The sequence below is a fragment of the Labrus bergylta genome, chromosome 11 (genome assembly GCF_963930695.1).
Source record: "Labrus bergylta chromosome 11, fLabBer1.1, whole genome shotgun sequence".
Classification (NCBI taxonomy): domain Eukaryota; kingdom Metazoa; phylum Chordata; class Actinopteri; order Labriformes; family Labridae; genus Labrus; species Labrus bergylta.
Window position 1 is genome coordinate 13,194,134 of NC_089205.1, and position 15,522 is coordinate 13,209,655.

Here is a 15,522-nt window from a genome sequence, read left to right on the forward strand (position 1 = left end):
TGTTCAGCATCATTTACATTATGGTTACTTTTTGACACCACAATCAACAGCGCCACCTCCTGTCAATCTGCAGGTGTTAACAAATGTCTATCAACAAAAAGTCGAACACATTTCTTGCGTTTAACAAACATTATGAGTTACTTTCTGTACACAATTCACACAACCATGTTTAAGTTTTTATTAATATTGATTTTAAAAAAAAGTACTTTTTAATGATCCTCAAGCAAAGCACACTCATTGTGGGATAAGGCATTTGATGTCTAAGAAACCAAGACCCACGTCTTGTCAAAATCACAACATCACACGTTTAACGGCTTAACACAAATTCATTTTGGCATGTACAACAAATAAACACCCAGTGCACCACGAGATTAAATCAAAAATATATTGCAGTCAGTAAGTAATTCTGTATGCTTCAAAGATAATCAAATGCTCTCTCAAAGAAATATGATTTCAGTCACAAAATTCAGTGATTGCACAAATACAAAATTCAAAACCACAGGTCAACAACCCTGTTTAACTGTAGAGTATCAAACACCACTTAATGCATTCAACCAATACTACATTCATGAATGACCCTCAGCGTGGTCACAAATTTGGATTAGTGAATGTCAGTGGTATGATAATCCTGATGGTCTCACCCCCAGTATGAGATCTGCTGCCTTTAATGCATTTCAAATTCAAGTGACCGCAAAAAAAAAAGCAATCAATAAACATGTCTGTGCTTCTGTAATACACGTTAAAGCTCACACATTTAGATAGTGTTCATGTCACTTAAATACGAATTTCACTGTTGTTTACATAATTGACAAAAATACCATTCATTTCATTTCATGTGCAAAATCGCTCTCTGACATTGATTGATGGACATACAATGCCTCAGTCATTTCAGCAACAGGTAAGAGGAAGACACAAACACTAAGAACCGACATATAATAATAAAACACAGCTAAGCAATATAAAAAACATCAGCTTTTAAAATCAACATATCAAAACAGAATTTCTTTTTATAGAGCAGTCAACATTAAAACTGAACGTGCCTTTGACTTGTAAATACCTCAGTATTCATACTGCTCATTGGAAACTAATCCTTGAGTAACTCATTGAGAACATGTGTTTCTGCACCCTGTAGCATCATTTCTGGCTGAATCCAGCTAAAAAAAAATGCCAAGTGTATTATTGCATGTGATAAGTGACGGTCAGAGTAAAAAAGTTTTTTTTTTAAAGACAGAAATCTGAGCTCAATTTAAAGCTGCTGGTAAATTTACATGACTAACACCGAACCGCATCATTCTGGTGTTTAATTGGCACATTAACAAATCATAACACAGTTATACTACAAACTGTTGTTCACGTAAATCAATGAACTAATTCAATTTATAAAAGAATAAGCTTCAGGTCAAGACTTGAGAAGCTCAAGTCTGAATCGGTAGATAAATTCAAAATTAAGATGTACAAACAGAATATTTCAATGACCACTTTGTCCCGTTTTTTAAGATATTCTTAAAGAGGTTGTGTTCTTTGAAGCAGCTGTGTGAGAAAGATAAATATTGCACACTGTTGTGTGTTTGAGCATCAGACGTGCCAAGAACCTAAAAAACACACAAAAAACTCAACTGAGATATTGTTATATATACTGTATACACTACCAGCCACACGTTTGGACACAACAGTAACAGTATTATCAATAATACCGTATACTATATTGTTATAATATAGCTACTGTGCACTGTATCTAGGGTACACCTACTAATAGAAGGGTTTTCTTTATTTTTACTATTTTTCACGCTTTAGATTCATAGTACATGTGACTGGTACTGTACATGCGTCCGATAAGAGGATTTCATATGATTGGACATACAGGGTTTTGTTCAGTCTGCAGAGCTGGACATGGAAGCCTACACAGTGTGAGAGTCGCTGTGCTGGAATGCATGGGGTAAAGGTGAGGTGCCTGTGGAGGGGCTGGTTTTGGCAGGTCAGGTTGAAGGATAATCACTGCGGTCTGTGTGTGTGTGTGTGTGTGTGTGTGTGTGTGTGTGTGTGTGTGTGTGTGTGTGTGTGTGTGTGTGTGTAGGAAGGGGGTCACTGGGACTTAGAGATGCCATTGGTGTCTATGAAGGTTTTCAGCCTGGTGGGAAAATCTGTCATTACTCCTGTGGCTCCCAAGTCAAACGCCCTCTGGAAGTCCTCCTCATCGTTCAGCACCCAAATGTACACCTGAAAACAGAGGCAGGACCCGCTCAGTTAAAAACACACAAATCACATATTACAGGAAGTTGACAGAGCTAAAAAATGCTTCTGTACTTTAACAGCAGAGTTAACAGCCACCCTAGTCTATTTTTGGTCTTGGACAATTCCCAGTAACTGCTCTTAACCAGAGCGTGAAGGAAAAATAGCCCTCACCTTACAAACAGGATCATTATTTGATACTCTATATTAGCCGTATTGGAAGCAAAAGAAATACAGATACAATGACTGTACTTGTGCCTGTGTTTATGACGATATTGCATTAACTACTAGCTGTAAAAAAAAAAGAAGAGCTTTATGGTGGAAGCTAAAAGGTCTGGAGCGGACCAAAAGTGTGCAAACTTAATAAACTGAAAAGTGGCCACTAGCTGCTCCTTCACAATGAGCTTTATTAAAACTGAATCCACTTTGCATTCACTCACCTGTGTACAAGATTAAGATTTAAGATTAAGATTAATCAGTATGCACAGGTGTATACGACAGCAACTTTACCTGGATTCCTCTGGCAGTTAGATGCTGAAACAGAGCTTTCCTCATCAGCAAACTGCAAAAAAAAAAAAAGACAAAAGAAATCGTAAGACCTTGCAAGTATAGCAAAGGTAGAGTTATTTATGTGGGTTTTATTTTGTCAAAATGCATTAGAAATCTCCTGTTCCATCAGTTCAATACAGTGTGAAACACACCACAGCTTAGTTTTACAAGATGGAAAGAGTGACGTGCAAACAACCCCAGATTGAGCCACAGAATTAAAGCGACTTACGTGTCTGCGAGCCATGTGAGGAGCCGCTGACCCCGAGTCAAACTGTCAGGACCCTTCAGTCTGTAAAAGTCAAGCAGAAAAAAAAAAAGTTTCAGAAAAGTCATTCCTGGGGTGCCAGTTGGCCGAGCGGTTAGGTCGCTTCTCCCATGTACAGAGGCTGTAGACAGATTCAACTCTGAGCCCCGACCTCTTTCCCGACCTCTTGTCATTACCCACTCTCCTCCCTACTTCCTCCTCTGTCCACCTTCCTGTCCTCTAATATAAAGTCATAAAAAGCTCCAAAAATAAATAGACAAAGAAAAGTTCTTCCTACTGAGCCAGTCAGAGTTGACAAACATTTGTTCAAGTGAAAACATTTTCTCAGACCTTCAATGCTTCCTTTATGAATTAAGATCACATACAACCACTCACTCTGCTCAAATAAAAGAGGAAGGAACAAATTCAACACGTTTCCTGCTAAATATTTTATTTAACTTGTAATTAGGTAATCTTAGAAAATGAAGGAAATCATTAATTGAAGTAGATGTTAATGGAAAGGGAGAAACGTCAAAACACAAGAGACGATTATTTAGATAATGAAATGTTGAGTTTATTAAACACAACATGGTGAGGAGTGATTTTATATTAAGGAACTTTTAAGAACAACACAGATTCTATAATGGCCTTAATAGAGGTATTATAGAGAAACAGCCCTGATCCTTGATGAATGTCTGGCATGCTTAATCTCCACTTTGACCGACACTCGCCAGGCAAAGGGTGTGAATGTTTCTTTTAACCACTGGGTGAGATCACCTTTCACACAGCAACATGCCCAGATAACAGACACTAGAAAGGACACGTTGCAAAAAGTGAACAAAATGGACCGGCTGAACCCAATCAATAAATCTGTTAATCTTTATTTGTATGGCGCCAATTCATGACAAATGTTATCTCTAGACACTCTAGACACAAAAATGTGTCTTGAGATACACTTTGGGCAGTGAGCCAAAGACATCTGCACGTTTTTAAAAAAGCCAAAATGTATTTGAGTACAATTTGTTTCAGTAAAATCCTGTGCACATCTTTCAAAAATCATTTAAAAGACTAAAACTGAATCTGAAAGTTATGAGTATTTTATACAGTCTGATAAACCATTGGAGGCACCGCGTCCACTAACTGGAAGATATCAAGAGCTTGCAGTCACACTTGTTTGTGTTCATCAGATGGAGTTGGCTCATAAAGTATGAAATATTGTAAAACGTTGGTCAGTGGTTACATCCCTGTGTCTGTTTAAGAATTTTTCCCTGGTGTCAGCACTTAAGAAGAGCTGCCAATGTTAACACGAGTGTCGGTTCAATTTTAGAATATTACTGAATTGATATAATCACAGAGTGTTGATTCTTTTTGACAAAGTGAAACTTGTGTCTGTGTTGGTACGACCGCTGACATAGAACTAAAGGGTCGATCCTGCAAATTGCTGACCTCTCCTGGGAAATGCATCTCCTTTTTATTTGATCCTGTTTCTAATTCAACATGGGTATTTATACCTACTTGGTAATAATAGAGGGCATGGGGATCTCTAGAAACTGCTCCTTGAGAGGAACAAAGGGCAGAAGGCCGGTGTAGAAGAGTCCCAACAGCTGCAGGACTCTTGGTAAGCTGAACAACACGGGGATACGAGGGTTCTACCAAACACACAAACAAACAAGATTAAATGTCATGACCCAAAATACATTCTCTTAAAGCGAAAGTGATGAAACAATATGGAATCAAAACATTTTTTTCGAGAGGACTGAATGTGTACTGTGATTTCATTTTCAAGGGAATGTACCTCTTTGTAACACTTCTTTACAATCTGGTTGCTTGCGTTGCCCCAGACAGTCAGGTGCTCCCTGTCGTACTTAACAACCAGCTCAGAGACCTGCAAGCATCATTAAGAGAGGCGTCATTACAGAAACTTCATATAAAACATCATAACAGAAGGTTGGAATAAGAATTGATATGGTCGTATTTCCACATTGCTTCTTGTAAATGTCTGACCCCACCTAGCAAAACATCCTGAAAATGATCAAATAAGAACTGCATCTAGCCGCTTTAATCTTTCAGGATTCGGGGTCTCAGTTTCAATATCTGCCTTGTTTTCAAACTTTTATTAACAATGAATTAGCCAATGTGGCCAATGTTAGAACATGAGAGTTTTTAAACAATAAAGACAGTAAGTCTGAAAAACAGACTTGACATTGGCTGGAAATCCACAAATAAAAAGAAAAAAAAAGATGTTAAGGTACTTTAAGAAGACACAGACAAACAAACCTTTTTGATAAGTGTGTCGTTGTTGACCTTGATGTCAATGTTGACTGGTGTATTTGGGAATGCATCAAAAATGTCCCTGAGGAGAGGAATGCGCTTGTCGTCTCCGCCCTCACAGAAACACTCTGCATAGTCAAGGATGAGTCAAAACAACTATCCTTCCTTCAGATAACAGTCAACATGATCAGAGGAGGGGACGCTGGCCCACGTTCATCAATCATTCCAACTGAGGCTAAAAACATGAACTACATAATGTGGTTTTAAATTTGACTGCATATGAATTGTATTAAGAAGACCAGTTGTGTGTACATGTTAAGCTCACCTCTCTGGAAAGTTACACCAAGCTTGCAGAGGTATGAAGGCAGTTCCTGATAAGAGCAGCACATATTTGTTAAAAAAAAAAACAAGAATCACAGCCATCATTCAAAACTTTAAAGAGGGGGTCAGTGAGCGTGATTTACAGATATGACAGTCAAAACTAAGTATATAAATATATATACACTCAGCATGATGTGATTAGTCCCTCTGTGCCAAATTAAATCTGTAAATCCATACACCCAATAGTAGAGCTGAACATTAAAGCTTCTAAGAAATACAAGACACCCATTTCATCACACGTTCAAATAAAGCCTATTACATTAAGAATGAATAGAGCAACAATAAATCCACAGGCTAACTCAATTTCTGCAGGATCAGATAAAAAAAATAAAAATAAAATCAAGCCAAAGTTCATCATGCATGTGACATATCTGGTGATTTAGTATGGACCTCATATGATTAAAGCACATGATCAATCAATGTTGTTCCCTAATTCAGACACAAACACAACATGTAACTGCTGTTTGTTTTTTGTTTTTTTTAAATAAGATTGTTGGGGGATCTTTTGACTTCTAAGTTTTCACATACTAACGTGGCCTTTTGCAGTTTCCTTGCAAACAAAGAGAAGTTTGGATTGGATTGAGTGTAATGCAGCAAAACACATTACATACATCCTTGGGGTGTTTTGTTAATATTCTTACTCAATCATTGTTTCCTCATTGTTCAATAATTGTCCTTTTCTTCTCTGCATTTATTGAGGAAAGGAAGCATATACGTTTTTACCAAACACAGAAGGTAAAAGACATCTCCACAGCGGTACTGGAGGTCTAAAACACCACAGTGATTCTTTTACGCAGAGTGCAGTTTAAACTAAAATACAGGTTAACTAAAGAATAATTGCAGAGCAGAAACTCACAGCGTAGGTCTTGTCACAGATATAGGAGTTGAGGCCGGTAGACCTCCGCAAGTTGGCGTCATGTGAAACCACAACCTCTTCATCTTTTGTCAGGTGGCAATCCAACTCCAGCATGTCAGTGCCAAGATCCACAGCACTACATGAAGCAACACACCTTTTATTTAACACCACATTTCATTCTTGTTAATCCCACCAATGTCCTCCCTCAGGTCTATCATAATCACAAGTACAAGCATGTTTCACAAAAATGTGTGAAAGTCAAAGACGAAGACTACTGTGACTACGGTTTCTACTCACTGCTTGAAAGCTGCCATGGTGTTTTCCAGGTTTTCACCTGCACCTGCAATACAAAAGCAAACATAGACTTCAGTGGGTTGATTATTTTATCTTTGTGCACGGCTAGGTCAGTGGTCAATGGCCTGATGGAAGCACTGTAACAAATACATTGCAGTATAACCAAACCCAATAATTACATATTCTAAGAAAACAACAGTAGACTAATAAAACTGCCAATCAACAGTAAGTCTGAACCTTCAACAGAGAGAGATGAAATGATTAAAACATGATTAAAAGCAGACACCATAATGATAGAGTCACCTCCGCGATGGGAAATGTGTCTGCTGCGGAAAGTCTCTCGCTTCCTCCGGTGCAAAAGAGTCGGGCATTTCAGAAGCAGAGCAGAGGTGAGCATGTAGCCCGTTACTGTCGACAGGACATACACAGCTGCACACATCTTCTTTCAGTCAGCTGGAAAACAATCAAAAGACACTCAGGATTATGTCAACAGTGAATCAGACTCAGAGTTTAACAATCTAACAGGCGGTGTCTGTGTTTTTACTTGACACAGAAACAGATCTAAGTGTAAATAAAGTCACTTTCATCATCACTTGTCACTTTATCTTGTCATTCTCTTCAAATACTGTCTCAATTCCCCCCAGTTAACTTCAACATTCATTTTTGTACTGTATAGACCCCCTGTTTTTATTTTTATTTTCATTTATCTTATCTATTCTGTTTAATGTGTATTTTTGAGCTTTCTAGACTGTGCTGCTGTAATGCCCGAATTTCCCCTCTGGGGATCAATAAAGTATTATCCTATCCTAAATAAAAACTTGATCAAATAACCAGTTATTACTATTAATAAATACAGAGACAGGTCTTTGCAAGTGTGAAAATGTATCCTGTACATACTTAACATTCATGCATTACAAAAATGAAAACAAATGAATGATATTTAACTTTATCGAAATTACATCAAAGTTCAAGGCTACCTCATTTCATAATGTGATTCAACACACAGTTTATTTCATAAGACTTTATTAAGTTTACTGCCTCGGCTTGAACTTTGTTATTCATCATTGTCGGAGAGACAAAGCTGTCGTGTTTGTTTGGGTGTGCAGGTTTACATTTATATGAAATGTAGATATCATCTAATCTATAAACAAATGCAATATAATACTTATTCTGCAAGCTTACTAACGCTAGCGTACAAGCCAAACTAGCTACATGAAGCTAACGCTAGCTGAGCAGGGGTCGAGCCAACATGATAAAATCTTACCTTTGTCATTCAATTGTTAGCGTTTCCTTTATTCCTGATGAATAACCTCCGTTATGCGCTGGGAAGTGTCCAGGGAAGTTCTCGCAAGACCCTTGATATGAAGATAAACTGATGAATTAACGGTGCCCTCTTTTATGCCGCTCCTTATGATCCACACAGCTGTCTGTGACAATACATAAACCGGCTGCTGTCAGTGGTGTGCGCATGCGCCGTCTTGTGCTTCAAGATAATTCATCAACAATGGCCTCTTCCGCCAGTACACACTTTCAGAATAAAAGCGACATATCGTCAATTTTATACTGACAGCTTTTATATATCTTTGGGGTTTACTTTTCTTTCTACTTCTTAGTCTGCAGTCAAATAACAAAAATGCAGATTAAATGACTTCATTTCTTTAAGACCATGGGTATGAAAATGCACCACATGCTACACAAAGTCTATTTGCATAGCCTATATTAAAAGACAATCCAAAGTAGACTGCCATTGCAGCTGTAATTTAGCGACAAAGTACACGTAATTGTGCTTGCTATAAACTTTGATCAAAGGGTATTGATCAAAGATTGTACCATTGCAATACTCTGACTGGTAATGTAGCCTAATATCATTTACATGTAAAATTTAAAAGTTTGCTTTTTTATCGAAATATGATGTCAATTGCTTTGTGGAAAAATGCATTTTTGTTCCTGACTGTTGGATATACAGCCCAACCATTCCTACCTAAACACCATGGTAAATAAGTTGATGATTTACTCCTTCCATCCACTAGGTGCTGCTAATGTGCAGCTAAGTAACTGTAAAACACAACATGGTGAAAGAAAAATATGCTAAAAATAAACATCCATTAAACATGGAGCTGAGTGTAATACAGCCAAGGTGGAATGAAACCGGCCAAGGTGACAAAACAATATTAATACCTCTAGTCTTTTCTATGCAAATACTTACACTTTGCATATAATCTACTCTTTAGGCTCTGTGGATGATAACTGTGATAACCAGAATCCGCACAGAACAAGGTCCAAGTTAAAACCTGGCACATTAGAAGCAGTCAAAGTTCACCTTATGCAATAAAGCGTCTTTGGAGATGTGACACACACCCTTAAGAGAAATACTTGAACATAACGTTATGTGCGAGTCATTTCTTGGTGGTTAAACAATTAAAAAGCTTCACTGAGTTTTCTTTGAGGTAGTTCTGGGTATGCTGCCAGGATAGTGAAAGCTCTAATGTTCAGAAAATGGCCACAGGTCTAACAAACGTTCTTGAGGAGTGGAAATGTCTCGAAGAAGACTATCAACAACTTCAGGTAAGAAACAGATTAAAAACAGCTGACGATGTCAAACGATCCACATAGCACAACTTTATAAATCACTATTTTTCTTGCTTTTGAATAGAAAAGCAAGAAAAATAATGTAACATAATGCAATGCAATATTTTGAGGATGATGAATTAAAACACTTTTATTAACCTTCATATAGCTGCTCTGCTTCTTGTTTGCACTTGAGATTGTTTTCTGCCATTTGCTTTGGTTATTGATGTAACACCATGTCGCTGTCATTCAGGAGACCCACAGACTGTACTTACAGAAACTGGATGAAATTTCCAAACTACAAAAAAGCTGTTCTTCCTCCATAAGCAATCAGCGTAAAAGACTGAAAGAGGTGTCCCACTGTGTAATAAAAAAGTAAGTAAAGGCACCGATTTATTGTAACATTTGAAGATATGTACAGTAAAGTAATCTGGTCGTGCACATACATATATGCACACCATAGTGATAGAAACACTAATATGCACCTGTTATACATTGTATCATCCATCAGATGCAGCACAGGACCATCTGACGAAGATGATAAGACACTGGAGGAAATAAAGGCGAAAATAAAGACACGACCAAATTCTTTCTCTGAAATGGAGGCTTGCCTTCCCAAGAAAAATGGGTGATGATGATGATAATTGAATCCAAAAGATCTTGAAATAGAAGTTGATCTACATGTACTACCTTATATGAAGATAAACAATTATAACCAGATTATTGTTTTATATTTCAGGCTGTACCTGAGTCTTGTTTTGGGAAATGTGAATGTCACCTTCCTCAGCAAGCAGTCAAAGTGAGCGATGATCATCATTGTTTATTTGAACCCAAAGCCCTCTTCCAACCCAAACCTCTTTAGATTCATCTGTTTAGCCTATCATAACAAAACTATTATTACTGATTTAAAACCTAATAATTGAATCAAATATTTATTTGGCTAATGAGTTTCTGCTTTGAAACCTTGACCAATGATATTGAGACTTAAATCTGTCACATTCTTGTTAGATTTGGCTACAAAGACGAATACGAGAAGTTCAAGCTGTACCTCACAGTGCTCCTGCTGCTTTTCTCCTTCATGTGCTATTTCTTTGTGAGCTACAGGTGAGCATTCACAGAAAATGTAGCACTCTGACTCTCCATGTACTGTATGTTTCAACCCTCAACACTTGTCCAACTGTGTGTCCTTGACTTTAGATTTCTTGATGCAATACTCAATTTCCTGCTGGTGTGGTACTACTGCACACTTACAATCAGAGAGAGTATCCTCATTACCAACGGCTCCAGGTCAGTCCCAACACACTTCCAATGAACTCACCATAACAATGAGAAACATCATAACAACATTTTTAAAAAATAATGATGTTATCTCTGGAATATGGTTTTGCTTTAAAGACCATTAATAATTTGCCTTTATATCATTTCAAATGTAAAATCTAAATATGATGTAAAATGTGTTCTGCATCATAGAATCAAAGGCTGGTGGGTTTTCCACCACTATGTCTCCGCATTTTTGTCCGGTGTCATGCTTACATGGTGAGTAGAAGAAAAAGATCCCTGACTCTACTAAATGAAGGAAACGAAACATTTTCTGTTGCTTCCTTTTTTTGTAGTTTAAGAAATGATATGACATTTAAAGAGCATAAAGAGAAAATTAAAACGCAGAGGAAAACTAACAAACAGAAACAAACAAAACAAAAGATTCATTCTCAGATACAGTAGCTGATCAATTCTTCCTATTGCATAAAAAATATATATTTTTTCTAATTAAGTCTTCTCTGTTTACATACAAACCTTCTCTTTGGCTAAAGGCCAGATGGGAACCTGTATAAGATTTTCAGGAACCAGTTCCTCGCTTACTCCTTGTACCAAAGTAAGAAAGAGCACTGTCTGTGTCTACAATCATGATGGAAACTTTTCAAAATAATTGAAAAGTCTAAGTGGTGCTTCCTTCATGTGGCACACACAGGTTTTGTTCAGTGTCTGCAGTGCTATTATCAGAGCGGGTGTCTGTACAGATTACGAGCTCTGGGAGAAAGACACAACATGGATCTGACCGTGGGTGAGATACAAAACACACCAAGGATACAGACACACTCAACCAGGCCATCATCATTATATATTTAGTAAAACTTGTTGAGAAGCATTACAAGGTTTTGTCAGTGCTTGGATTAAAAAAAAAAAAAAAAAGATTTCAAACTCTCGTCATGCTTTCTGCTTTTAGAGGGATTTCAGTCGTGGATGTGGAAAGGGCTGACATTTCTTTTGCCCTTCCTGTTTTTTGGTCATGTGAGTACAGTACTTGAACTTGAGAAATTTCCGCTTACGATTGGTTAGGTCGCATTAAAAAAAATGATGCTGTGTCATGCTTTCGACTGTGACGTTAGAAATGCTGATAAGAAAAGCTGATGTCATTCTAGACTCAATATGTTGTTTAAGCATCATTAAAGGAAATGTTTAGGTTTTCACTCACCCTGATAACAGCTTAATCTTTGGCATGCCTCTGTGTTTTGCGTAGTTGCTAACTGCATTCATTCACAACAAAACAAGCCCTTCAGGTCTTCATGTTTTGTCTCGTAGTTCTGGCAGCTCTTCAATAGCGTGTCTCTCTTCAGAATGGCTCAGCTCCCAGATTGTAAGGAATGGCAGGTCAGTGCTTTCACAGTCAATGAGTCTGAATATGTCTCCCTGATCTTACTTTTATAACCAGTTAAAGATTTATTGCATCCATCTTTATCACACTGCGTGAGAACAAAAGAGGGCTAATTGTATGAACAGTGTGTTGATATTTTATTGAAGAAATCACTGACAGTCTGTTTTTGTTGTTACGGATGTCACTTCACATTATGGATGAACATTTAATCCCCACCTGATCTCTTCCATATCACATGTAAATAGTCAAATGTATCTGATTCACACATCGTTGTCTTTGTTCCATGTGATGTCAGGTCCTGATGTGCGGTCTCTGCTTCCTTGTTCTGTTCATGGGAAACTTCTCCACCACTGTTGCTGTGGTCCGTCAGAAGATGAAGAGCAGGAGTCAGAAAAAGAGCCTCTGATCCAAAATAATAAAAATAAACATCTCTACAAAAGGTGGTCTCACATGGCCCTGTCATTATTAATGTTCATATAATCCTTATTTGTGTCAACTGTTTCTGTTATGTAATTATTCCATCACATTCTTATTTATCGACTGGATAAATCAACTTTGAAGGTTAAATTATTCTCCACAATACTTTCATGTAAAATAATCCTTACAGGAAGAGACGAATAGCCTCGAATAAAGTCTTCAATTCTAGAGACAGTGTTGTCTGTGACAGTGTTTTATTTCTTCAATATTTTGTGCTTGTGACTGCATGTGTTTGAGCGCTTTATCAAAGCAGCCGATTCATTTTGCTTACCTTGTTATTTGTTAAATTTGGCTGGGTGAATTCTCTTTAAGTTTCTCGGCAGCAATTAAAAAATGTATTATGACCTCAAAAAATGAAATTCTATGCTGTAAAAGAAACAATCAAACAGACTAAAGTAATTCAAGCTGTACCCCATCAAACTGCTATAACAGTAAAACCAGATGTTGCAGTAAGAATAACTCAATCAATAATATGCTGACAGTCAGAGGTAGTGTCAGTATTTAGATTATTAACATTAGTACAAGTAATGCAAACTTTAAGATGTCCTCATTATAACTAATTATAAGTTATATATGCAAATGTTTCCAAGAAGTTCATAAGTTACCCTGTAAGGGTTATATTAGTGCATAATACTGCATTTGTATTGCTTGATGGTTGCAAAACAGTAGCAATTTAATTGTAATGTGGAGCTATATGAATCACTGGGTGACTTCATTTATGCAATGTGCTCTAAAATGTGGTGTACTAGTAGATATTCAAATAGCTCTTGTAGCGTTAAAAGAGTTAAATACAAAGAGTAGGCTACTTAATTAAGCTGAAGTGATAATGCAAAATGTGTATGTTGGTTATATTCTGATGAGTGCATGTCCAGTGGAATATCATATGGAGAGATATCTCATTTGAATTCCATATAACTCAGTGACTGTAAATGCCTATAAACTGCAGTATAGACAATGACTAAGGTGACAAAACTCCAATTAAGTTTGAAATTCAACTTAACCAACCTACAAATTACCAGCGCTGACATGTGTTCCCGTATGAGTACTAGTTGATTTTACCAGTACAGAGACCTATGGGGCGCAGATTGTAAAGTTGCGCACCCTAACAACAACATTTCTCCACATTTAGTCCTAAAAAAAATCACTTTTTCTTCACATTTAGAGAAATATTTGTGAACTTTGTCATATTTACTTTTGTGAATAAAAATGTAAGATAATTTCATTGGCAAATATAAATGTTAAATATTATATCTAAATGTTGAATGTTTTATCTAAATGTTATATATAAATGTTAAAAATACATGTCCTGATTCTAAATATTTACCTACGTTTCTAAACATTTAGTTTACATTCTGAATATTTAGCTTTGATCCTATATATTTAGCTAAGATTGTAAATATTTATAATCAAAGCTAAATATATAGAATATAAACTAAATATTTAGCAACGACTTCTAAATATTTAGCTAATATGCAAATTCACTCTACCGCCCGCCTGAAGCACCAAAATAAAAGTTTAAGGAAGCGATCCAAGCCTTAGAAAAGAAATGTACCAAGTGCTGAGATGTGGAGGATCCTGTGGCCGACACCGAAGAAGTAGTGCTATGAAAACCCTGAATTGCGGCCAAAACAGCCCTTCCAATATTCTCCGCTAATTCGCTCGACATTTTCAAAATCCCGCCAATCTCCTGTAGGAGACAATGGTTGGATCGCTTCCTCGAACTTTTATTTTGGTGCTTCTGGTGGGCGGTAGAGTGAATTTGCATATTAGCTAAATATTTATAAGTCGTTGCTAAATATTTAGAGTCTTAGCTAAATATTTAATTATTATGAAGCGTGCTCAGTTTACAAACAGAGAGAGAGAGAGAGAGAGAGAGAGAGAGAGAGAGTGAGAGAGAGAGAGAGAGAGAGACGCACAGTCGAGTCCGCGTCTGCACATCAAAGAAAAACACAGAGCATAACAGCTACTTTTCTGACTTTACAGCTTATTTTAAGCCATTTTAATCAGACACAGCAATAAATAAATCAAAAAATAAAAGAGATGCGCGGCCGAGTCCACAGGCGAGTCCACAGCCGCACATCGGAGAACAACACAGAACATGACAGCTGCTTTGTGTCTTATATTGAGTCATTTTAGTCAGATACAGCCATGAAACTCTGGATTTCTCCTTAATGAAGGCTGTCAGTGTTGTTTACCCGCGTGCTTGTGCTCGTGCATGAAGTGTACCGTGCTGAAGCACACCTCTCTGAAGTGTGCCAAAGACAAGGAAGTGTACCGTGCTGAAGCACACCTCTCTGAAGTGTGCCAAAGACAAGGAAGTGTACCGTGTCTAAGCACGGCACGGAGCGTCACACTGGTCAAACGAACTGGACTTCAGCGTTGAAGCGTGCTTAGGCACGGTATGGATGGCCAGTGTGACCGCGCCCTTAGCTAAATATAGTAGTTAGTTTATATTCTATATATTTAGCTTTGATTATAAATATTTACAATCTTAGCTAAATATATAGGAGCAAAGCTAAATATCCAGAATGTAAACTAAATGTTTAGAAACGTAGGTAAATATTTAGAATCAGGACATGTATTTTTAACATTTATATATAACATTTATATATAATATTTAACATTTATATTTGCCAATGAAATTATCTTACATTTGTATTCACAAAAGTAAATATGACAAAGTTCACAAATATTTCTCTAAATGTGAATAAAAAGTGCAACTTTACAATCGGCGCCCCATAGAGACCTGACCTTGTACTTTGACCTAAAAAATTGAATGCATGACTGTAGTTTTTAAAAGATTATTACTTTGGATAAATGCGACGGCTATATATATATATAACACGTTTTAGAAAGTTTTGCTACTTTACTTAACGTTAGAATCGGAATATTTTCTCCAAGAGACTACAGATTCGCTGAGCATGCAAGTTGTTGGGCAATCTAACTAAGTTTATCCTTGTTACTGTGAAAATAAACACCCTTTAAGCAGTGGAGGACATG

At 37.1% G+C, this 15,522-nt stretch overlaps 2 protein-coding genes across 2 annotated transcripts; one reads left to right on the forward strand and one right to left on the reverse strand.

Moving 5' to 3' along the window:
- Positions 1-164: 164 nt before the first annotated feature.
- gdpd1 (glycerophosphodiester phosphodiesterase domain containing 1) lies at positions 165-8,284 on the reverse strand. Its single transcript, XM_020641743.3, has 11 exons — positions 8,089-8,284; positions 7,128-7,277; positions 6,828-6,870; positions 6,531-6,666; positions 5,619-5,664; positions 5,300-5,421; positions 4,818-4,907; positions 4,538-4,671; positions 3,008-3,067; positions 2,740-2,791; positions 165-2,217 (listed from the first exon to the last, which is right to left on the reverse strand). Exons 2-11 carry the CDS (start codon positions 7,261-7,263, stop codon positions 2,083-2,085), a joined length of 954 nt encoding a protein of 317 aa, XP_020497399.2. The 5' UTR covers positions 7,264-7,277; positions 8,089-8,284; the 3' UTR covers positions 165-2,082.
- Positions 8,285-9,144: 860 nt separating this feature from the next.
- LOC109989822 (ion channel TACAN) lies at positions 9,145-12,696 on the forward strand. Its single transcript, XM_020641715.3, has 12 exons — positions 9,145-9,389; positions 9,646-9,767; positions 9,904-10,020; positions 10,132-10,191; positions 10,401-10,496; positions 10,590-10,679; positions 10,863-10,928; positions 11,204-11,265; positions 11,362-11,454; positions 11,617-11,681; positions 11,973-12,041; positions 12,341-12,696. The coding sequence occupies exons 1-12, from the start codon at positions 9,321-9,323 to the stop codon at positions 12,449-12,451; spliced, it is 1,020 nt and encodes a 339-aa protein (XP_020497371.2). The 5' UTR covers positions 9,145-9,320; the 3' UTR covers positions 12,452-12,696.
- Positions 12,697-15,522: the final 2,826 nt, after the last annotated feature.

Excerpts from the sequence above, each read along its gene's own strand:
- gdpd1 (XM_020641743.3), bottom strand. The coding sequence starts at position 7,263 with ATGTGTGCAGCTGTGTATGTCCTGTCGACAGTAACGGGCTACATGCTC. Across the intron at positions 6,667-6,827 it reads ACCATGGCAGCTTTCAAGCA|TGCTGTGGATCTTGGCACTG; the intron begins GTGAGTAGAAAC and ends TGCTTCATGTAG. Across the intron at positions 2,792-3,007 it reads CTCACATGGCTCGCAGACAC|TTTGCTGATGAGGAAAGCTC; the intron begins GTAAGTCGCTTT and ends TTTTTTTTGCAG.
- LOC109989822 (XM_020641715.3), top strand. The coding sequence starts at position 9,321 with ATGGCCACAGGTCTAACAAACGTTCTTGAGGAGTGGAAATGTCTCGAA. Across the intron at positions 10,192-10,400 it reads TTCCTCAGCAAGCAGTCAAA|ATTTGGCTACAAAGACGAAT; the intron begins GTGAGCGATGAT and ends CATTCTTGTTAG. Across the intron at positions 12,042-12,340 it reads CAGATTGTAAGGAATGGCAG|GTCCTGATGTGCGGTCTCTG; the intron begins GTCAGTGCTTTC and ends ATGTGATGTCAG.